This window comes from Desmodus rotundus, chromosome 9 (assembly GCF_022682495.2).
Source record: "Desmodus rotundus isolate HL8 chromosome 9, HLdesRot8A.1, whole genome shotgun sequence".
Lineage (NCBI taxonomy): Eukaryota > Metazoa > Chordata > Mammalia > Chiroptera > Phyllostomidae > Desmodus > Desmodus rotundus.
The window spans coordinates 41,964,391-41,987,791 of NC_071395.1; the positions used below are offsets into that span (position 1 = coordinate 41,964,391).

The 23,401-nt window shown below is 52.9% G+C and overlaps 2 protein-coding genes across 4 annotated transcripts in view; one reads left to right on the plus strand and one right to left on the minus strand.

Annotated features, from left to right (window-relative positions):
* The first annotated feature begins 341 nt into the window (after positions 1-341).
* PIN1 (peptidylprolyl cis/trans isomerase, NIMA-interacting 1) lies at positions 342-11,348 on the plus strand. The gene is made up of 4 exons (XM_053911560.1): positions 342-476; positions 2,430-2,642; positions 9,775-9,885; positions 10,729-11,348. The coding sequence occupies exons 1-4, from the start codon at positions 419-421 to the stop codon at positions 10,836-10,838; spliced, it is 492 nt and encodes a 163-aa protein (XP_053767535.1). The 5' UTR covers positions 342-418; the 3' UTR covers positions 10,839-11,348.
* Positions 11,349-14,853: 3,505 nt separating this feature from the next.
* Positions 14,854-23,401, minus strand: part of OLFM2 (olfactomedin 2) — a 67,068-nt gene continuing 58,520 nt past the window's right edge. For 2 of the 3 annotated variants that reach the window (XM_045192589.3, XM_045192590.3), the window contains exons 2-6: positions 20,083-20,232; positions 18,343-18,489; positions 17,895-18,114; positions 17,466-17,572; positions 14,855-16,331 (exon numbers count right to left, since the gene is read on the minus strand). In XM_045192589.3, the coding sequence (XP_045048524.1) occupies positions 15,654-16,331; positions 17,466-17,572; positions 17,895-18,114; positions 18,343-18,489; positions 20,083-20,232 (1,302 nt within the window). In that variant the 3' untranslated portion in view covers positions 14,855-15,653. Of the gene's footprint in view, positions 16,332-17,465; positions 17,573-17,894; positions 18,115-18,342; positions 18,490-20,082; positions 20,233-23,401 lie in introns of all 3 variants that reach the window. The other variant, XM_024557029.3, reaches the window with a different exon arrangement.

The following is a 23,401-nucleotide window of genomic DNA, read 5'->3' on the forward strand; positions in this document are numbered from 1 at the left end:
ACTTCCGCGTGGGGGTCTGCGGCCGTCTGGAAATGGTTTAGGAAGAAGGGAATTGCTGCTGCAGTAGCCAATCAGATGGATTCTGTGGCTAAGGACGCGTAGAACGGGTCGAGACTTCTCTGAAGCTTGCCAAAGGGCCTTGAGAAGGCGGGAGTGTATCCCTTCCTCACCACTAAAGGAGCAGAGGAAAGGAGAAAGGCGTGGCTCAGGTTTAAAAAAAAAAAAAAAAAGGCGGGGAGGATACGCCTACTCTCGCTTCTGCCCAATAGAAAGCCAGAAACCCAGTTAAGGCGCCCAATGAGTATCGTTGCCAGGCTTCTGTTTAAGCGCTACTAGCCAATAGGCGGCGGTAGTGGGAGGGCGCGGGTGGCAGAGGTGGTGCGGCGGAGGCGGAGCAGGCGCTGCAGCAGGAGGGAAGATGGCGGACGAAGAGAAGCTGCCGCTGGGCTGGGAGAAGCGCATGAGCCGCAGCTCAGGTGCCGCGGGGGTCGGGGCTGGGGCGGGGCCGCGCGGGCTGCGGAAGCAAGACTCGAGCTCGCCCGTCGGGCACGGCGCAGCCGCCTGATTCCCGTGGGGGTCTTGGCTCCTCCGCGTCGTTCCGGGTAATGGCCCCGGCCCGTCCTGTGGAGGCTCGAGCCTCTGGAGCTGGGAAGCCGGAAAAAACTGAGGCGGGGACGGGGCCGGGGAGGCCCAGCGCACTGCGGGGAGGGGCGGCCAGGGGGATGATCCCAGGGCATCTCTCCGGGCGATGGCCCTGGCCCTGCGGATCTGGCTGACATCTTTCGGCCTGATGCACCTGATGTCGCTGGGGAACGTCTCTGCACCCTGCTGGTCCTGGGGGGTGACCCCTGGGAGAGGACACCCCAAGCTCATGCTCAGGGCGTGGCTCCAGGGTGTTGCCCAGCCTCGCATGCACAACCTACCCCTGCTACCACGCTTGCCACCTACACCTAATACTGAGCCTATGGTTTTATTCTGCCTGACGAGGGCTCTTGTTCTTTGGTCCGGTTTAAGGCTCATCTACAATAATAATGTCGACAACAGGGCACTTTTATCAGCACCAGTCATTGTGCCAAACGTTTTAAGTTTCTTCTCTCTGAATGGCCACAACTTTGGGAAGTCGGTTGCCATTATTTCCATTTTGTAGGTGAGGAAACTGAGGCCAGAAAATGTAAGGAACCTGCTCAAGGTCATTCATTTGAGGGGGTGGGGGGCTTGGGCTGGGTTAGAGCCCAGTCAGTTTGACTCCACAGCCCCATGCCCTTGTCACTGCAAATTGCAGAGGAGTGGTCTCTGCATCTTACTCCACTGCCCGCAGTAATCATAGTCGCAGTAATAACTCTGGTTTATTGAACGCCAGGCACTCTGGTGAGCACTTGGTGTACATCCTCATCCATGCTCCACATTAACCCCGGGAAGTTTGATGGCCTCACCTCGTGACTTCATCACCACTTTCAGGGAGATAGAGTCCATTGTTAACGTTTTGGAGACCATCAGTGGCTCAGCTCTCACTCACCTTATTCTAGCCCTGGCCTGTGGCCTTGACCTGTGGCATAAACCTGATGCTCTGTTCAACTCTGGGCGCCCTCCAGTCCTGCCATTTCTGCTTGGCTTGACCCTGACAGTCCTCCTCAGGTGTGGCACCCAGCCCTTCACAAGTGCTGTCCACAAGTCTTCCATATAACCCCCAGCAAACTCTGGGTCCCTGGGATGACACCCCTTTTCTACTGGGCCCCTCCCACTTCAAGTTGTGTGCGGTGTTCACTCCATTCTCCTCAGTCCCTGGGTAACATCTGGCCCCCAGTGGTGCTGGGCCCACTTTGTGCGGCACAGTATACTGTAGGGGAAAGAGCAGAGCTGTGGTGTGTGATATCTGGGTACAGTTCCTGCCTCTCGCCATAATGTGCCTGGGGCACAGTAAGCACTCAGGAAACATTACCTAGTTTTCTTGTCTATAAAATAGCAATAGTAATTGCTATCACACTCTTAATGTGTGTCAGGAGCTATTCTAAGCACTTTAGAGATAGGAACTTATTTAGTCCTTACAACAACCCAACAGACAGGTACTGTGTGTCCATTTTATAGGTGAGAAAACGGAGGCCTGGGGAAGGTAGGTCATGCAGTGTGAGTGAGGGGCAGAGCCAGACTTGCAAAGGTGGTCTGGCTGCTGAGTGCATGCTTTGAACCACTTCATCTCCCCCACCCTGGCTTCTTGTCACCCTGGGTTATTCAAAGTTATCAGTGACTGAAGTTACCATGTCTTATTTGCTTGACTGGTGCCGATCTGCTCCCTAAGGGCCTGTGGCACGAGGTAGGCACGCAGTGGATTGGCTGGATGATGGCATCGCATAGGCCAGTCCCTTCTTCTGACTTCAGGGTGGTGTCCTGTGAGCAGGCCCAGCTGAGTTTCCCACCTCCTCTCCCTCCAGGCCGGGTGTACTACTTCAATCACATCACTAATGCCAGCCAGTGGGAGCGGCCAAGTGGCAACAGCAGTGGCGGCGGCAAAAATGGACAGGGGGAACCAACCAGGGTCCGCTGCTCACACCTGCTGGTCAAGCACAGCCAGTCACGGCGTCCTTCGTCTTGGAGGCAAGAGAAGATCACTCGGACCAAGGAGGAGGCCCTGGAGCTGATCAACAGTGAGCAGGGCTGGACACAGGGTCTGGGGGGAGGGGGGTTTCTCTCCCCCAGGGAGCCAGAGCAAGCCTTGTAGAAATCATACCAGACCCTCTGCCCCAGCTTGCTCAGCTGTCAGGTGTGGCATTGGCCAACATGGAAGTGCCTGTATATGACATGAGCATGGCCCACGCAGCCACCTCTTCTTTTTCTTTCCATCTGTAGGAGTGGAAGGACCCAGCCTTGGGGGCTGGCAGGCCTGGGTTCAGGTAGTGTATATGCCCCTATAAGTTCTATGACCTTGGGGGATCCAAGTCACCTCCCTGAGACTCACTTTTCACCTCTATAAAACGGACATTGTCGTATAACTGCCTCTGAGGCTTGTTGTGAAAACCAAGCGGGATAAGACAGTGCGTGGTGCACAGTGGGCCCTCAGTCGGTGGGAATGGTTGTTGATATCATCAAGCAGGGTTCTGCAGCACATACAAGGGCCCATACAAGAGGCTGGAAAGGTAGCAGCAGTACACGGCTGACCAGCAGTTTATAAGTTTATTCTGTCCAGGGAGAGGAGGCTGTTCCTTGCTAGAGCAGTGGCTGGCGGACTTTTTCTTACAAGGCCCAATGGTAAATAGTTTAGGTTTTGCTGGCGGTACAGACTCTGTAAGCTCAGCTTTGTAACGTGATAGCAGCCACAGACAAAATGTCAACAAATGGACGTGGCTATACTGCCAGTAAAATTCTATTTACAAAAATAGCAGGCTTTGGCCTGTGGGCTGTTGTTGGGAGAACCCTGACTGAGAGCTGTCCAGTGTGGCTGCTACTACCTACATGTGGCTATGTCCATTTAAATTAATTAAAATTAAGTAATATTAAATATTACTTCTTTTTTAAGATTTTATTTCTTTTTAGAGAGGGGAAGGGAAGGAGAAAGAGGGAAAGAAATATCAGTGTGTGGTTGCCTCTCACACACCCCATACTAGGGACCTGGCCCACGACCCAGACTTGTGCCCTGACTAGGAATCAAACTGGTGACTCTGGTTCACAGGCTGGTGCTCAGTCCACTGAGCCACACTAGCCAGGGTGTAAAGATTGTTTCTTTAATGGTGCTGGCCGCACTCCCAAAGTGTGCAGTAGCCACATGTGGCTAGTGGCTGCCACCTTGGACAGCACAGATATAAAACATTTACGTCCTTGCAAGAAGTTCTGTTGGACAGTGCTGGTCTACACCTCCGTGCAATTTCATCATCCACTGAGCCTCTCCCACCAGAGACCCCAGACCTCTCCGTGGCTGCTCCTACCCCACGTAACTGGTCCTTCACCCATGCCCAGACAGCCTGAATTCCTATCTGACTGCCAGGTCCTGGCTGTGTAACCTTAAGTAAATTACTTAACATCTCCAAGCTTCAATCTCTTTCACCTCTAAAGTTAATGTGATGCTAACAGGATCCCCCATAGGGAAGTTGTGAGGACTCCAACCTAATATAGTAAAGCACAAGTAATAGCACCTGGCAGCGAGTAAAACTGCTAACGGTGACTATGCTTGTTATTAGCACAGGCCTGGCAAAGAGTATGCACTCAGTCAGTTGTTTAACCATCATGTCACTTGGTCCAGTACTTGGCCTGTAGGATATTTCTTATACTTGCACACACACATCCATATGGTGTCTGGCATGATTAATGGCACCTGTAGCCTCATACCTCCCAGCATTGTAGAGGATCTGAATTCTTGCACAGAATCTTAACGGCAAATTAAAAATCTCTCCTCCTGAGCTTTGTGAGGGCAGGAACTGGATCTGTCTCCCACTGTATTTCCACCACCCAACACACAGCCTGGCCCATGTTAGCACTCACAACACTGTTTCAAGAACCAACAGGAAGCGAGAAGGATGATTGGCGGAGGAAGTTACAGAAATAAAGGCCAGAGGCTAGGCTGTGCAGGGGACTGAAAAGGGACCAGAGCCTTCAAGGGCAGGTCCCAGCCAGGCAGAGGAGGGCCCAGAGTGAGGCAAAGAATTGGGGTCTTTCCTGGTGATAGCAGAAAACACATGGCCAAGTGTGACCCAGAGAGGGGCCCTGCAGTGGTGTGCTTTCAGAACTGTGTGGCTCGACGGTGAAGGTCCAGGGAAGCTGGGAGGTCCAGAGCCCAGGCTGGCTGGGACCAACTGTGAGTGATGGAGAAGAGGGAAAGTGGGGGTGGGGGGTTGTCTGCCCCAGGGGAAAAGGAGGAAGTAGGTGGGGAAAGCCCAGAGAGAATCTTGAGATGACGTCTCGGGTCCTCCAGCTCAAGTGGTCTCCATTCCGAGGCTTCTGGACCGCGTGAGAGTGAGCAAGAGGTAACAGGTATTTGAGATAGAGTGGCAAGTGGAACTACCTCTAGTAGAGGGGACTTGGGAAGAGGTGCAGTCTGGGGAGGGACTCACTCAGTCTGAGGAGCCAGAGGAAGAGAACTCGGGGAGGCAACAGGTAAAGGGCTTGGATTTAGCAGATCAGCCAGACCAAAGGCAGAAACTCTTGGCAAGAGATGGCAGGAGGCTAAGGCAGGTGGGCACAGTGAGATCTCATGTCTTGGAAGGAAAATGGGCTGTGGGGACTGCCTGGGAGTGGCAATGAGGATGCCTCCGCCTATCTCTAGGATGGACAGGTGAGTGTCTGGTGGGGCTGACACTGCGGTGGGAGCCTGAGAGGCTGAGGTCAGCTTGGATCTTGGGGAGGGTTACCTGGGGTGGGGGGTGCTCCCAGTAAGTAGCAGGGCCCTGGGACCTAACTTTAAGTGGATGAAGACTAGGGTTAGAAAAGATAAGGCATGCCTGCCTTGCCGGAGGGCCTGGTAGAAGCTGTGGGAGGAATTGCAACTAGAAATGATGTGACTTGAACTTGGAAGTGGGTGGGAGGGGTGGAACAGATTCTAGAGAGATTTAGGAGGCAGAATCCAGAAGGGACAGGGTAAGGTTGGAACCAGTGTGGCCTGCCCTAGAGTCACGCAGAGATGGACGCTGGTGCCAGCTGTGTAGCCTTAAGCAAATGTCTTCCTTCTCAGAGCCTCACTTTCCTTCTCTGTAAAACGGGGACAAGAGGGCCATGAAAATCCAGGGAGTGCTTAGTAGAGCAATGGGCTCAGTGTCTGGCACTCACTTTCTACATGATGAAGCCTTGACCTCAGTCATTTAGCGTGTGTGGTGGGGGGCCAAGGCTAATGGGAAGAGCTCTGGGCAAGGATGCAGAAGGCCAGTGGCTCAGCATGCAGACCCTCTGTTGACCTTGGGCAGTGATCTCCCTCTTCCGGCCTCAGCATCCCAAGACACTGAGATGGGGCTGGGCCAGGCCTCCTTCAGGGTTATTAGGAGGGAGCAGTGAGATGCAGGCTGTGGTGCCGTGTCAGCAAGCTTAGGGCATTTGGGCCTCCTGTTTTCTCCCCTGAAAGTGAATGTTCCCCCTGTCATGGCTTGTTCCAGGTGATCAGGAGATGAGGATTTGGGCAGCACGATCCGTAGCTGGCAACCTGGTCTGGAGTCCCACCAGTATCCATTTAGAGCCAGTGCTCCCCGTTGCCCCAAGGGGACAGGCTGCCTGCAGTGAGAACCAGCGCATCCAAGTTTTCTGCTGATGGTCCTTTTCTCAGCACCGGCTCCTCTGCAGCTGCTGGGCTGTGGCCAGGGGCTGTCAGAGATCCAAGAACTGGCTGCCTGGAATTGCCAGTGTCCTTGTCTGAGGAGGCCAGGCCATGGAGAAGCCCTCCCCACCTGCTCTCCATCCCTCTGCCCCCATACACCCAGGGCTTAGGGCTTCAGGGAGGCCCTGGTGTGAACAACAGTACCCCCCCAAATACACCCACACCCAGGATCGAGGGTCAGTGCATGCCTTTGGTCAAGTCCCCCGCCCTAGGTCAGTGACTCCCTTCCGGTCTGCTGGGTCTGTGTCTCTCGGGCCCTTCCTGCTGGATCTCGGGTCTTCTGGGATGACAGAACTCAGCCTTGTCACCTTTTTCCTGTCAAGGTTTCTTCCCTTGTTTGTCTCCAGACCTTTTTAAGGTCAGAGACCACCCCATTTGTTCACTCACTTCCCTTTAGGTAATTTTGCTGTGTGGCTTGGGCTGCCATAACAGAATACCAGAGCCTGGGGGACTTAGACAACAGGGATTCATTTCTCACAGTTCCAGAGGCTGGAAATTTGAGATCAAGGCTCTGACTGACCGTTTCTGGTGAGGGCTGTCTTCAGGCTCATAGACAGCTGCCTGCTGATGTGTCACCACATGGCCTTTGTGTGTGCCCCCATGGAGAGAGAGAGCTGGAGCTCACTGGTGTCTTTTATGAGAACACTAATTATCGGATCAAGGCCCCCACCCTCGTGACCTCATTTAACCTTAATTACCTCTGTAAAGGCCCATCTCCCATCTCCACATACTGTCACATTGAGGGGTCAGGGCTTCAACATGAATTAGGGGCACACAATTCAGTCTATATTATGGGGACTGACAGCTGTCAAGGGCTTGCTCTGGTCCAGGTCCTGCTCCAGCAGTAACTTCTTCACTCCTAACAATAGCTCTCCAAGGTGGGAGCTGCTAATTAGCCCGTTTTACAGGTCAGGCAAGTGAGGCTCCAAGGGGAAAAGTCACCCACCAGGGTCACAGTTCAGGAACAGTAAAGCTGGGATCTGAACGCAGCAGTTCAGGTTCAGAGTCCACCCTCCTCAGCCTCCAGGATATGTCGTGATCTGCCAGCAGGAGCAGATGCCATTCTGTTGTGCCTCCTGTTTCAAGGGCTCCTGAACTCCCCAAAGCTGGGCGGGGGGGCCTGCTCCAGACTAGGAGCTCCCGGAGAGGCCACCCTGGTCTGCCTAGCTCTCAGTGCCCTAGCCGGAGCTCTGTTGGGTAAGGGTTGGATGAGCGCTGTTTTGATGACACACAGTGAGGTGAGGCCAGGACATTGCTGGGGAAAGGCCAGGCAGCTCTGGTTTATACTTCCTTTCTTGCCGCCTCTTTAGCATTTGGGCCTAAAGCTCACAGAAAAAGCAGGAGATTTCAGCACTTCTGCCTGGAGAGCTCAGTGGCAGAAGCTCTCTACTTCCCTGTGGCCTGTTTCTATCTCATTCATGAATTCCTTCAACATTAGTGAACATCTGTTCTGTGTACAGTGCCAGGTGAGCAAGTCCGACCCAGCCCCTGTCCTCCCAGTGTGAGGCAAGTCACAGATGCACAAAAAGGACAGTGTTAAGTGCAGACCCAGGGAGGCACCTCATGCAGCCAGGTCTTAAGGAAGCCACCTGGGTGAGACCAGAAGAGAGCAGGCAAGCTTTAGGTGGGAGGAGATACCCAAGTAAGGGTGGCATTATGGGCACCAAGGTGGCAGATAGACAGGGGGCAAGAGGAGCAGGGCAGGCCTGCAAGGGACGTCAGGTGGGGAATGTATAAGACTGAGCTGAGGGGCATAAGGATCTGAAGGTTCCCTTGTCACCAAGAACAGACCCCTGTGACAGGGACATGGGGAAGGCGGGTGATGAGGATGTTTGTGGGAGTATCAAGATCAGATACCAGGATACTGTGCAGTGGCTGCTGTGATGTGCAGTGATTGGGTGATGGCCACGTAGTCGTAGTCATGCCTTTTTAACTGGTCCCTGGCAGATAGGTGACAGTGACCTTGAGGTCAAACAGGAAACAGGCTGATGGGCCTGGTGAGGTTTGCAGCCCAGCATCAGGCAGGTGGCTCTGGTTGGGTGTCTGAGCCTCAGAGTACCAGGTAGATGAAGCTGCAGTGTTCCTGTGAGGCTCAGCCAGGTACCAGGCAGGTGTGTCACAGCCATGTTTGGGTCAGACAGGAGCAGCGGTCAAAGCATCACAGTGGTGTGCAGAAACCCTGGCAGGTGTGACAGGGTGATCCTCACATCTGATGTGCACTGGTGTCCCATTGCTGAGCCAGGTGGGCACATGGCCCTGGGAACCCCCAGAGGCCTCAGGGAGAATGTCCCTGGGAGAGGGGCGGTCATGAAGGCCATGCAGGTCCAGCTGGAGTGGAGGTCTGGGGCCAGATGTTGTGGGAGCGTGCCCTGTGGCTGAGCCTGTGGGCACAGGGAGGAGGCTGGCAGGGGCACTCATTCACGTGCTGTGGCAGCTGGCCAGCACAGGACAGAGGCATTTCAGGGAGGGAGGGATAGGTTCTGGTGCCAAGGGCTCCTGCCTGGACTCAAAAGAGCAGCTGGTGGCTCCTTTCTACCTGCACACAAGGGTCCCCTGTGCTCTGAACCCAAAGGAGAGTCACAGTGATGCTTGTTGCTGCCCCCAGCACCCTCTGCTGGGGCCCTTTTCCTTCCTCTCAGCCCCAGCCTCCCTCTCTGTCCAGAGGAAATTAGTACCTAGTGGGGACAGTTTGGGCCACACAGAGAATATGGTGCTCTGCCAACACACCCTGTTAGGGCAGCTGGGAAAACAGCCTTGTCAGCTGCCTCTGGGGCCATAGTCCATGGGAATGACACGTGTCCTTTCCCGGGGGTCTCTCCACAATGCCCCAGTGGGCCACCCAGGCCTTCCTCCAGCTTTGGACAGAGAGGACAACTAAGGCCCAGGGGCTGAGGACTCAGCTGGCTCCTCTGGCAGAGGTGGGCTCACACTCTGGTCTCCTACCCTTCTAGAGGATTCTAGAAAAGTTTCCCACCACTGTCCTGGAGGCTCTCAGAGGGCCCTAGTCTCCAGCATCCCTCTTTGCCCAGTTTCCTGCTGTCCTCCCCTGTGGGGCCTGGACTTAGCTTTTCTCAGAGTATGTGTGGGAGGTGGGAGGGGACCATGCTAGGTTCCTGTTATATTTGTGGGGGGTGGGGGGTGTTAGGAGCGGGGTGTGGGACTGGCAAGGCTGTTGAAATTCCTGCAGGGTCTCGGTGCACATGCACGTGGAAGGCACCACTTCAGGGACACCTGGGGCTCCAGGCGTGGCTCAGCACACATGTGCAGGGAGAAGGCATTTATGGATGTGTTAGCACGTGGGGGTGGTGAGTATTCACCTGTGTGTGGGGTGTGTGTGTGTGTGTGTGTACACACTCACAGTAGAATGGAGGTTGCACAGCTCCATCCTGAATGATATGCCACCGTCCATCTGGAGCCCTCTGCCCTGTCCGTCCTGCTGCTGACGTGGAGATCTCCTGTGAGCCTCATGTCATGTGTGTCCACAGGCTACATCCAGAAGATCAAGTCGGGAGAAGAGGACTTTGAATCTCTGGCTTCACAGTTCAGTGACTGCAGCTCAGCCAAGGCCAGGGGAGACCTGGGTGCCTTCAGCAGAGGTGCGCAAATAATGGGCACCACCGGGCCTGTGGAGGATGGATGGCATGGCCCCTGCCACACATGCCTTCGGGGTCCACCAGGTGGCAGCACAGTCCCTTAGGCTTCAGAGGCTGCCTTGCTGGTGGGGGACAGGGGTGACTGAGCCTTCTCCCCATGTCATTCCATCCTGGGTTGGGGAGTCACTCTGTGTGTTTCTTTGCACATTTTTCCCCATCACAGACCCACCAAGCTGCCATTTGTTTCTCCCCCTGTTGGAGGGATAAGGCAGGGTTCCCTGAGAGCCCCAGGGTAGTCTCCCGGAATCCTCCACCCTGCCCTTACTGGTGGGAACCAGAGGTGAGAGGAGGATGGGTTGGTCAGATCAGCAGCCCTGAGTTTAGGCCTATATGTCTGGGACAGTGGGAAGGGAAGAGCAGAGGGGACCAGGTCACCACCCTCTTCTCTTTGTCCTCCTTTCCATCCCTGAGATACTCAGGGTGGGGTGAGGGGTATGGGGTAACCAACAAGGAGCTGCTCCCCACCCCAGGAGGCAGGTGAGACATGACATGGCAGGGGCTGGGAACTGAGCCCAGGGAGACAAATTCATCACTAAAATGCATCTCTAAGCACACAGCAGCGCCAGCAGCTCTGCCTGACATCCCTCATGCTGTCCTCAGGCTTCCTGGGGCCTCTTTAATGGCCCTGCCACCTCCAGCTGGGCTGCTCAGCACTGTAACAGGGCCATAAACCTAGATGAGTGCAAGGCAGGGCGCAGGTGGGAGCCCCATCTGGCTGCCCTGCCTGGTCCTAGCTTCTGCCAGGTCTTGACCACCCCCTGCACATCATCCCTTACGCTTCCCCAGGTCAGATGCAAAAGCCATTTGAAGATGCCTCCTTTGCACTTCGGACGGGGGAGATGAGCGGGCCTGTGTTCACGGATTCCGGCATCCACATCATCCTGCGCACGGAGTGAGGGAGCAGGTGGCCCAGGCCTGGCCTGTGGGGTGGGACGGGGGCGGGGTGGCTGGGCCCGAAGACCCTGCTTACTGCCACCAGCCAAGCATGGGCGCCCCTCCTTGCTGATGTCACACAGTATTTATTGTTCCCAAAATGGCTAGGAGAGGGGCTCTGCACCATTCAGGGCTCCCTGTCTGCCCCAGGTTGGAGCTATCCCTGCCAGATTCCCTCCTCTTTAGGAACTGACTTCTGAAGGGCAGCAGTATGGGGAGGCTCCCAGAGCTCCCAGACCCAGGGGGTGAGGGTGACCTGTCCCAAAGGGAAGGCCCTGTCAGCTGAGCTGTCCCTTGTCCCCCCAGGTCCCAGACAGGGGTAGGAGGGCCTCACTTTGTTTCTGGTTATGCCATGTTCCTCTATTAAATTGCAAAAAGCAAATGCTCTGCCTGGGGCTCAGGCTGCCACTGCCTGGGGCCCGCTGAGCAGCAGTGCAGCACCCTCTGAACCTTCCATTAAACCTGGAACCGCTGCTCTGCCGTCCTGTGTCTCATTTCCTCCCTGCTGAGGTGACGGGGGGCACTGTCGGGGGTGTAGGCCTGTCCTGCCACCCCTAGTGTCTTGCTCCCTCAGAAGCCTCCACGTCCCAGGCCTGAGGATGTCCTCCAGGAGTCCATCCCAGCACCGACTCCAGGGAAGCAGGGCGCTGCTCGGCACCAGCCGTCCTCAAGCCTGGGTGTGTTAGAATGCAAGAACCCTGCCCTGACCACACAGCTCCGGATTCAGCAGGTCAGGTGGAGCTGGAGGTCTATGGGGGATCCTTGGAGAGCCAGATTTAAGTCCCCTTGTTGTGGGTGCTTTCTGCATGCTGCCACCCCCCACACACACACACACACATGGGCCACCCAGTTAGAATGAATGATGCCCCATGCCCTGACGCCTGCCTCCCTGTCACACCACAAGCTCTGCTGGCAAGTGGTGCCTGGGTCTTGCCGCCTCTGCAGATGCTAGGGAGGGCCTGTGCTGGAACACTGGGGGAGGGGCTGTCTTGGAGCAGAGGGGAATCCTGTACCAGAGGGGAGGTGGAGCACAGTGGATGTGGCCCACCTGCTGTCCATCCCGCACTCACAGCTTCCCCTGTGCCAGCGCCTGTGCTGGGGCTCCAAGTTCATTCTGGGGATTTATGGGTCTGTTAGGTGGTTGTGCCCACTCTGGCCACCCCTTCTTCACGGGGACCAGCTGCACCATGGGGATGGCAGGCTACCAGGGCTTGGGTACCTGAGCAAATTAAAGCCGTGCTGGCTTGACCCCAAAGGAAGACCCCAGGGCCAAATCTGTACTATAATGGCTTGAGTCTCAAACAGTCACTGGGGTGGACTCCAATCTGGCAGGTTTCTGGAGCAGTCAGTCTGCCTGCTGCCTGCTGAAGCGTTTGTCATTTAGGGAGGTTTAATGAATTTCAGCTCTGGCAGCCAAGGAAGCTGGCTTGGGGGCTGCACCTCCTGGCAGAATCTTCTACCGCCTGTGGGGACTACAGGGCAGGCAGTGAGCAGCCCCACTATTTGCACCAACAGCTCTGTGGGGTTGGGGGAGCAGTCGCCCCCCTCCTGGCCCAGTAGTGCTTCTGGGAAGGATCAGAAATGAGTGTGGGGCGGGACGGGGGTGGGAGGAGGGCAGCAGAGTTTGCGGAGTTCTGCTTCAGGGTGGAGGGGCTGCTGAAGAATGGGCCTGTGCCTCACCTTCAACACCAAAGACACAGAGAAGGTGTCCCTGGGCTCCCAGGTGGCTAAGAGGCTGCCAGAGAGAAGGGTGTGTATTTTCCTGTTCTGGCTGGCAGGGAAATGGTCTTTGTGGTACTCCTGTCACTGGGCATCCATGTGTCTGTCTGTCTCTCTTGCTTTCGCTCTCACTCTCGTGTGCATATGGCCATGTAACCTGGTTGTCTCTAGGTATGTGTCCAGTGCAACCCTGGGAGTGTCCCACCCCCGTCTAGGTCTGATCCCCCGCCTCTGTGGACTCCCCACCCCTTCCTTTGTCTAGCTGTGCAGCAGCCAAAACACAAACACAAAACATCGCTCTTAGACAGACATGCCCCCAGAGCCCACTCAGTGTCGGGCTGATTCATGATTCAGTAGCTGTTCCTTTCCTCACCTGCTCCCCATTCCCCCACCCCCTCCTTCCCAGAAGGGGGCCATAAATCCCTGGCCTACAGGATGGCAGCAATAGTGTAGTCTTCCCTCCCAGCCAGACCCCACCCCACTCATCTTCCCTGTGCACCAGCCCAGGCTTCTGTGGCCACAGGGCAGGGCCAGTTCAGGTCCCTTCAACCCCCGGTAGCCCAGGTACCACCACTGGATGGGCTGCAGTACTTTCCCAACACGACCGGGTACACGTGCAGGAGGGGATGTCGGAGCTAGCAGAGGGTGGCCTAAAACACACTGGCGGGGGATCCTGGCACAGTGAGGGGGTGGGGGAAGTATTCCTGCCTTTGCATGGTTGGATATACAGTTGCCCCTTGAACAATGCAGGTGTTAGGGGCATCAGCCCTCACACAGTCAAAAATCCACATTTGTGATTCCCCTAAAACTTAACTACTTACAGCCGACTGTTAACCAGAAGCCTTATGATAATAAAGTCAATTACCATATTTTGTATGTTACACGTATTATATACTGAATTCTTAGAGTAAGCTAGAGAGAAAAGAAAACATTATGTTAAAAATCATAAGAGAAAACACATTTACTGTATTTATTGAAAACAGTCGACACAAGTGGGCCCGCACAGTTCAAACCCGTGTTGTTCAAGGGTCAGCTGTGTTTCCATAAAGTACATCCAGTGTGAGGAGCGAGCACTAGGCCTGCCTTGTGAGAGGGGAGGTGGTTATGATGCCAAGTGCCTGTGGCATCCATTTGAGGACTGGCGTGCAGATGTGACAGACACACCCACACCCTCATGTGAGTCTCCAAGTCTGTGTATTTTAGACAGATTGTTGAACTCAGCAGCTCTCAGTCCCCCACCTTACTTTGGGAAAACTCGCATCAGAGAACAATGCCCTACCTGCCCCCCATGCTCAGCTTGGAGATTTGCCTCCAAATAGATAGAGGGCTGGCATGCGGGCGTGTCCCAGCCCTGTGCCTTTCTTTTTAAGCAGGTACAGAGCAAAGTGCCTAGCAACGTGTTTACCCAGGAATCGATTCTTTTTCTATGTCAACTTGTTAATTTAAATGGAAATTAATTGCTTTTCTTGATTTCTTTAAAAATTGGTTTTAAGGGAGAGCATTAGGCAGTCACACACATTATTCATTGGTTTCCTTCATAAGGCGGCCCCTATGTTCCCGGAGATGATTTAATCAGGGAGGTCATTAATTAGAGCTGGTGGGGAGAGGGTGTTCCTTCCAGAGGAGCAGGTTTCACAGCCTCTGTGGCCTCCGTGGGGTGGGTGGGGTCTGGGCCAGTGAGGCTCTGCACAATGTTTCTGCTGAGGGTTCGGCGGGGCCCATATGTTGTGGTGGACAGTACTACCCTTGTTCCCAATCGGCAGCCCCAGAGGTCACTCTCCCCACTCTCCTTGCACTGTCTCACCCAGGCTACTAGGGATCTGGCTGAAAAAAAAGTTCGTCCGCCCTTCCTTCTGTGACCCCGCAGCTACTCCCCCTTAGTCTTATCACCAAAGGCTCCTGAGGATTTGGCCTCATCTTACTTCAGGTCTTTACCTGACGTCATCCTTCCCACACCCCTTCCTGTCTCTGATACTTCCTAGCTTTTCCCATCCTTCCCCTTCAGAGCTGGGTCCCTATGGCGGGCCCATGCCTGACCAAGCCCCTTCCAGGTTAATGGGACCCAGGTGTGGGTGTGTTCAACGGACGGCGCACTGCACCCGCAGGCTGTTTCTAGCTTTTGTTACTAATGCAGAACAGGTGCGACTCAAATAAAATGACTTTGAAATTACAAAGCAAAAAGAGTAGAAAATGGAGAAATTCAACTGTGTCCTACCCACTCATACCCAAATTCTTAAAAGTGGCCAAATTGTTTTTTAAAAAATTTTTTTTTAAAGTTGCCAGAGGGCTCAGCAATGCACCAGAGTGAGTAATGAGTGAAAAAATGAACAACGAAGAATATTCATTTGAGGCCTGTTTTCATTGTTGTGACAGAATTCTCGGGTGTTTGGATCAAACTGCTTTTAAACAAATTGTTTTCGATGGAAACAACTTTGCCTATTTTCCCCAAAGGGCTCACCCTGGCCTTCCCGCCTGCTGGGCTTGCCTGCCCTGGTTCACAAAGCTTTGCATATGGGACTGGGGTCCAACAGGGATGGGTCTCCAGGCTTGGGCTTACCCTCCAGGCCTCCTCTGCCCCTTCCAGACACACACAGCAACAGAAGCATCAAACGTCAAAGGTCCCGTTTATTCCGGCAACCCAGGAAGAAAAGGTGTAAATAAAAATAAAAAGAAACAGATCCATGCACTCAACTCCCTGGAGGGCAAGAGGGAGGGTTCAGAGAGAGGGAGAAGAGAATGGGAGGGAAGCAAAGAGGGAGGGGAGGGAGGGATGAGGAAGAGACAGGCAGGGACAGGGAATGATCTGGAGAGTCAGATCAATAAAAACAAAGAGACAGTGACATCAATAAAAAGGCAGAATGGCAAGTGGAGTATCAAAATCAGATCAATGAAGGAGAAGAGACAACACTGAGAAAATGCACCAGTAGAAATAGAGGCAGAGAAGGAAAGCTGGGCCAAAGGCAGGGTCAGAGAAACAAGGGCAGGAGGGGAGGCGGGGCACGACAGACCGAACAACTTGAAGGGACACAGGCAGAGTAGAAAGGGCCCCTGATGGCCTTCTAGGGGTCCCCAGCAGTGCTGATGACATGGAAGAGGGTGACGTTGTAGAGCACCTGGTGGCCATTGTTCCAGGTGTAGAGGGCCCGCTCCCGGGGGTTGTAATCCAGCATGGAGATGTGGGAGTACTGATTGTGGAAGGGCACGTCCGTGTACTCGTAGCTGGACGTGTTGGTGAAGTAAGCAAAGTAGACCTTGGCCCCGGCCAGGTGGGAGTTGGTCACGTAGAGCACACCACAGATCATGAAGGCTTCCCCAGCACTGCGCTTGGGGTAGCCGGTGTCCCAGGACCGCATGACCTCCAGGGTGTGCGGGTCCAGCCGGCTGACCACGATGTTGCCTGCGTTCTGGTTGGTGGTGTACACGGCCCAGAGCCCACTCTCATCCACCATGAAGTCCATGTCGGAGAAGCCGCCCCAAGAGTAGGGGAAGGTATTGTTGTAACCGGCTCCCGGAAGGCTCCTCTGCACCAGCACGGAGCGGGAGCGGAAGTGGTACTTGACCACCACGTTGCTCTGGTACTTGTTGTAGAACAGGGAGCCATTGTACACCACGTGGCCTGTGCCTGCCCACGGCTGGGGCAGCAGGTGCTGGATAAAGTTCTGGCCTTTGATGAAGTCTCCCAGAGTGCGGAACTCCAGGACACGCCGGCCCTTGTAATAACCATCCATGTACCAGACCTACAAGAGAGCCACTGGTCACTGGAGGGCTACTGCCAGTGACCCAAAGTCTCCAGCAACCACTCAGGAATCAACTGTGGTCGTTAGGGCCACCAGTCACTAAGTAGTCATTAGTCAGTCATGGGATGACCAGTGACCATTCATGACCTGTCATAGTCCCAGTGACTAGGATCATTGGTTGGATCAGGGAGTGCCACTAAAACGCACACTAAATGGGTGGTGCTTGGTCCCCAAGGATCAGGGAATTGCAGTGCCTGGGGTCTCACCGGGATTCACTGGTCACTGGCTACTGGATGGTTACTGGTCATTGGACAGCCATTCGATGATGAGAGGTCACTTGAATTCATTGCCCATGGTAGCCCCTGTGGCCACAAGATGACCAGGCCTGTAATCAGCATCTTCTTCACCATCACCACTCATCAGAGTGTTTATTAGCATGTTCATTAGCCCTAGTGCCCTTACTAGGGCTGGTTATTGGGCTACACAGCTTAAAAGCTTTAATGCCGACATCATCACAGCCCTTTTGAAGATAAGGAAATTGAGTATCCGAGACATTAAGGAACCTTAGACAACTAAGAATTGGTGAAACTGAAATGCAAATCCAAGTCTGATTCCCAAACCCAAGCTCTTAGCCACCCGGTTGAACCACCAGAATCCCTGGGAGGCCAATGCTCATGGCAAGGATACCAGTCACTAGTGTCATCACCGGGCATTTCATGGATGGATGGTTCCTGTGGGTCAGAGATGATGGGCAATTGTGAACATGGAGGCCACCGGCAGTCAGTGAGTGGTGCTGGATGTGGGAAGGGGGGTGGTCCCTAGTCCTGGGAAGGCACTGGTTATTGCTAGGTAGTTACTTAAAGGTCAGTGGTCATTGGAAGCTGGTCAGTAGTACTAGTAAACATTAGTCTCTATACAGTCATCGGTCAACAGACTTGGGGATTCATAGGGCTAGAAGGCCCTTGATTGCTTGGTAGTCACTAGGCAGGCAATGGGAGGTCCAAGGGCACTGGAGATCCCAAGACACTTTGGGCTACAAGAGAATCATTGGTGTGAAGTCACCAGGCACCTACGAGCAGCCACAGGCTATGTCCCTCCCAGGCTCTGACCCCTGGAATGAGCACAGTCACTCACCCGGCTATCCGCACTGGGGGCCATCGTGTCAGTCATCCAGGAGCCAAAGCGGGACCCCATGGCTCGAATGGTGATGGGGTTACTGACTCCAGTCAGCTTCCCACAGCCTGGGAGGCAGAACAGGGGGAATAAGGGAGTGGGGCATAGAAAGAGCCCAAGGGAGGCTGAGCAAGGATGAAGTGGGATTGGAAAGAGCTGGGACCAGGGGTGAGTGTGGATCCAGAGATCTGGTTCCAAGATGGAGTTAAGTTGGGAGTGAGGGACTGAAAGTCAAGGGTCAGGGCCATTTTCAGCTTTGGGGCCTATATTTGGCATTGGGAAGGGAGGTTAAGGGTCAAAGTTTAAAAGTTAGAGGTCAAAACTGTCTAGCTTCTGCGTATTGGGGTTGGGCAAAGAGGTCAGGGGTCAAGGTCAAGAATCAAGGCATACCCAGCTTCTGGGCACAGGCGTGGAGCCGGGCCTCCAGAGCCATCACCCGCTGCTGTAGGTCCTCATACCCGTAGGCACCCATCTCCTCCTGGATAGCTGCAAGGCTGCCGGACAGATTCCTCACCTCTTCCCGTAGGCGCACAATAGTCCGCGTGTCTGCCTTGTACTGCTCCAGGACTGAGCTCAGGGGCAACAGCTCCGTCATCCTGTCCTTCAGTTCCTGCCCACCAGGACGGAACTGTCACTGATCCCTACTCCTGACCTTTGACCCAGACACAACCCCAATATTTGACCCATAACCTCACCCCTTATGTTTGACATTTAGCCCATACTGGACCCTAGATCCCAGCCAACCCTCAGTCTTCCCAGATGTGATCCCATTCTCAGAAAAATGGGCATCATTTCCAATTCTTCCTTTGACCTCTGACCTGAACCCAGAAGGACCCACCTGGAAGCTCTTGGTCGAGAGGGACCCATCAGCTGCCCGGAGGCGTGCATCCAGGCTCCGCATGAGGGTCTCCATGCTGCGCACATACTGGAGGTCACGGTACGTCCGCAATTCAAGGACCTCCATGGACTGGGAGACATTCTGGACCTAGGAACTGGGAGGGTTAGAGACAGCCCCAACCCCCTCCCTGCAGATGCCACAGACAAGACCTGGCAAACACCCAACCAACCTTCTCCTCCCCTGATCTCACCAGCAGTCTCCCACAGGCATGCCCATTCCATCCTTCGGCTCTTCCTGGAATGGCCACCATCACGTTTCACGTCCCTCCTCTCCTCCCTGGTCTCCTGCTCCCACCCTAGCCCCCAACGGTCAGTTCTCCACACAGCAGCCAGAGGGAGCTTTTCCGAAGGAAGACTGGGTCACCTCCTTCCCCTGAAGACCCTGTGGGCTGGTTCTGCCCCCTCGCCTGCCCCCTCTCCACATTCATCCACTCCAACCACCAGCCCCCTTCACTGTCACGGATTCTAAGTTCCTTCCCTCCTCAGGGTCTTTGCACTCGTGGATCCCTCTGCCTGGAGCACTGTTCCCATCGTCTTCCCACAGCCTCTCCTTCTCATCCTTCAGGTCTCAACTCCAGCATCACCCCCTCAGAGTGGCCTTCTCTGACCACATTAGTTGGTTATTATCTTCCCAGCTATGACTATTATCTAGAACGTTCTTATTCATCTGCCTCCTTCAGGGCGTAATCCCTAGTGCCCAGCATTGGTCCCAAGCAGATGCTTAATAAATACTTTTTGGCTAAATGAGTAAACTGGAATTCCCTAGACCTGGCCTCTGCTAACCCAGACTGGCTAAAGTGAGCTGCACATGGCCAAGGTGAGCCCCACTGGCTAAGGTGAACTCAGAGGCAACACTGGATGCTTGTTGAAATACACAGGCTTTCCACATGACACTTGGAAGTTCTCAGAAACCCAACAGCCTGATACCCACCCTGGCCACCAGAGAACATTATACAACCATTGTCAACAATCAGGGGGCATCACATGGGCATCCCAAATTGCTGGGGAAAGCAGTTCTGGTGTTGAGGTTAGGGCAGGACCTGATGGAGTTAATGAGTGGGGACCTCTCGTGCCAAGAAGGGTCTCTTCTATTTTCTTCCAAGCCTCAGCTTCCCCCTTTATAGGGTGATGGTGGGAGACAGTCAGTGCCTTTCAATACCAACTTAGAATTGTCTAATGGGCAGTCAGCTGGGCAGTGGCAAGGGACAGAATCAGTCTATAAAGGGCACCAAGACTGTAAAGGGATGTATTGAATGGGGACCATTTTCTATTAATGGGACCACAGTCAGAGGGGAAGAAATCTTTATACAAGCCTCTTGGATAGAGGGTGAGAACCCTCCCCAAGGGACACCAAGCACCTTTTCAGCAGGTGAGTCTGGCAAACCACAGGGCTGAGTGGGTGTGTACAGTGGGCAGGCCGGAAGGCACACATGCAGGAGGCACAGATGCTGCCATGGGGGCCTCTTTCCTCCTGGTCCCACACAGTGCTCAGCTTCTCCTCCAAAGAATCACTGAACAGATATTAACTAAAATATCCACCTGGATGGAAGGCAGCTTATCTGCCAGCTCTGAACAACCTGCGTGGCTAGATGTGGCTCCAGCTGACCTGGATGGGGCCAGGGAGCAGGATGGGGACTGGGAGAGTTCTCCGGCTTCCCCGAAACACCCGGAAGTTTCTCACCTTCTCCATCAGCTGCCGCAGCTCTCGACTCCTGCCATCTCGGGAGCAGGTACTCTGGGCGGGGATCACCGCCGTGCAGATGCATTTCCCATCGGGGGCCTGGGCCGAAGTATACAGTTGCCAGCCTTCCTCTGGGCTTTGGAAGAGGGTCTGTGGGGAGGTCAGGGATTAGAGAGCAGGAACCTAATGGGGGAGACGGGGGACCCAGAGAAACAACAGATGCCCTTTGCTGGACACCTGGAACGTGCCGGACCAGGTGCTGAGTGCCTGATGCATGGAACCCTGCTTTACAGACGGCAAGACTGAGGGGTTAAAGAACACGGCAAGGAGTTGTGGGATTTGAGCCCTTCCACAAGACAGGAATTTACTATCTCACACATGTTTGCGTACACACAACATTGCCTCCATAACAACCATTAGAAATAGGCCTTTTAAAAAATTGTTATTCAATAACAGTTGTCCCAGTTTTCCCCCTTTGCCCTCCTCCGCCTATCCCACCCCCCGTTCCCACCATCAGTCCCCACACTGTTGTCCATGTCCATAGGTCATTCATACATGTTTTTTGGCTAATCCCTTCCCCTTCTTCCCCCCTTCACTCTCGCCTCTGTCAGTATGTTCCATGTTTCTTGCCTCTGGTACTATTTTGCTATTAGTTTATTTTGTTCATTAGATTCTTCTTATAAGTGAGATCATAAGGCATTTGTCTTTCACAGACTAGCTTATTTCACTTAGCATAATAGGCTCCAGTTCTAACCATGCTGTCGCAAAAAGTAGGACTTCTTTCTTTCTGCTGCATAGTATTCCATCGTGTAAATGTACCACAGTGTTTTGATCTTCTTGTCTACTGATGGGCACTTAGGCTGTTTCTAAAAAAAGACAGAACAAAGCCTGCTTGTACTGACACCCAAACCCGGACCGCTCTTTCTGCTTCCCCAGTCCAGGGCAACACATAAACTCTGGGAACACCCTGTTGTTCCCACCCCACCTCTGCCCCTGCTCCTGAGAAGCCCAGGAAAGGCAATGGCCAAAGGGTGACAATTCTCTCAGAGACCTCTAGGCCCTTGAACAGAAGCCATCATCTTCAGACACCTCCTAATGAAACTTCAAGCTAGTTTACATCACTCAGACAGCTCTGGGATCAATCACAGCTGTGTTTCCCAAGCCATAGTCCTGGGGACCCTGGCAGTCTCACCGTGCGTGCTGGAGAAGGGGTCCTCTGCGGTCACAGAAGTTTGTACACTGTTCAAAACACACCCACTGCCAAAACTTGGACATTGCTCTTAGCAATATTTTTCTGACTTATCACGTCAGGCAAGGAAAACAAAAAAGTAAATAAATAGGATTACATCAAACTAAAAAGTTTTTACACAGCAAAGGATACCATCAACAAAACAAAAGGACTACCTACAGATTGGAAGAAGATATTTGACAACGACATATTCAATAAGGGGTTAGTATCCAAAATTTATAAAGAACTCATACAACTCAATACCAAAAAAAAAATCCAATTTGAAAACTGAGCAGTTCTCCATGAGCAGTGTGGCTCAGTGGGTTGGCGTTGTCCCACAAAGGGAGAGGTGGCTGGTTTGATTCCCAGTCAGGGCACTTACCTGGGTCATGGGTTCAGTTCCTGGTGGGCCGCATACGAGAGGCAACCAATTGATGTTTCTCTCTTTCATCGAGAGTCTCCCTCTCTCTTTCTCCCTCCCTTCTCCTTTCTCTAAAAATAATTTTTTTAAAAAATAATGAGCAGCCCTGGTCAGGTGGGTCAGTTAGTTGGAGCATCATCCCATACACCAAAAAAGGTACAAATACAGTCAGGGGCTCTCGGGAGGCAACCAATCGATATTTCTCTCTCATATCTGTTTTTTTTTTCTCTCTCCCCCCCACCTCCCTATCTTTCTAAAATCAATAAATATATCCATGGGTGACAATTACAATAAGAAATGGGCAGAGGACCTAAATAGACATTTCTCCAAAGAGGAGATACAGATGGCCAACAGACACATGAAAAGAGATTCAATGTCACTAATAATCAGGGAATGCAAATTAAAACCACAATGAGATATCATGCCGCACCTGTCAGAGTGGCTACCATCAATAACTTAACAAACAAGTGCTGGAAAGGATGTGGAGAAAAGCGAACCTTGTGCACTGTTGGTGGGAATGCAGACTGGTGCAGCCACTGTGGAAAACAGTACGGTGATTCCTCAAAAAATTAAAAATGGAACTGCCTTATAACCCAGCAACTCCACTTCTGGGTATATATCTGAAGAAACCCAAAACACTGATTCAAAAAAGATATATGCACCCCTATGTCCATTGTAGCATTATTTACAATAGCCAAAATATAGAAGCAACCTAAGTGTCTTTCAACAGACAATTGGTTAAAGAAGATGCAGTACATATATACGGTGGAATATTACTTGGCCATAAAAAGAGTGAAATCGTACCATTTGCAACAGCATTGATGAGCCTAGAGGGTATTATGCAAAATGAGGCAGAGAAAGACACACACCATATGATTTTACTTATATGTGGGATCTAAAGAACCAAATAAAGGAACAAACAAAATAGAAACAGACTCACAGATGCACAGAACAAACTGACGGCTGTCAGAGGGGAGGGGCATCGGGGGATGGGTGGAAAAGGTAAAGGATTAAGAAGTACAAATTGGAAGTTATAAGATAGGCACAGGGATGTAAAGTACACCATAGAGAATATAGTCAATAATATTGTAAGAACTACGGATGACGATGCCAGGTGGGTACTCGAATTATCAAGGGGTCACCTTGTAAATTACATAATTGTCTAACCACTGTGCTGTGCTCCTGAAACTATTATAAAAAGATACTGAATGTCAACAGTAATTGAAAAATACAATAAAATAAATAAGCACTGATTGCCACTGGGTGGAGCATGCTGGGCCTCCAGGTCAGGACCCCTTGAGCTTCCCCAGAACATCCCAGAGTTTGTCACAAGTCCCAGCCCTATTGTTTTTATTAGGACATGGTGGTCTCATTTGTTCACCAAGTGTTTGTAAAGCACCTACTGTGTGTCAAGCTCTATTCTGGACCCTGAAAACACAGCAGGGAACAAAACACAAGCACAAAAGCTCTTTTAGGAGTGCACATTAGAGACACAGACATAAACCAGTAAGTAAACATCAAGTGTTTAAAGGCGACGAGTGCCACATAGAGAGGTAAGGCAGGGAAGAAGTGATGGGGGACACAGGGGCTGGAGATTGTTAGGGGTTGCAGTTTTAGGCCTGGGAAAGCCTCCACGAGAAGATGCATTTGAGTTGAGACTTGAAGAAGGT

Excerpts from the sequence above, each read along its gene's own strand:
- PIN1 (XM_053911560.1), top strand. The coding sequence starts at position 419 with ATGGCGGACGAAGAGAAGCTGCCGCTGGGCTGGGAGAAGCGCATGAGC. Across the intron at positions 477-2,429 it reads GCGCATGAGCCGCAGCTCAG|GCCGGGTGTACTACTTCAAT; the intron begins GTGCCGCGGGGG and ends CTCTCCCTCCAG. Across the intron at positions 9,886-10,728 it reads CCTGGGTGCCTTCAGCAGAG|GTCAGATGCAAAAGCCATTT; the intron begins GTGCGCAAATAA and ends ACGCTTCCCCAG.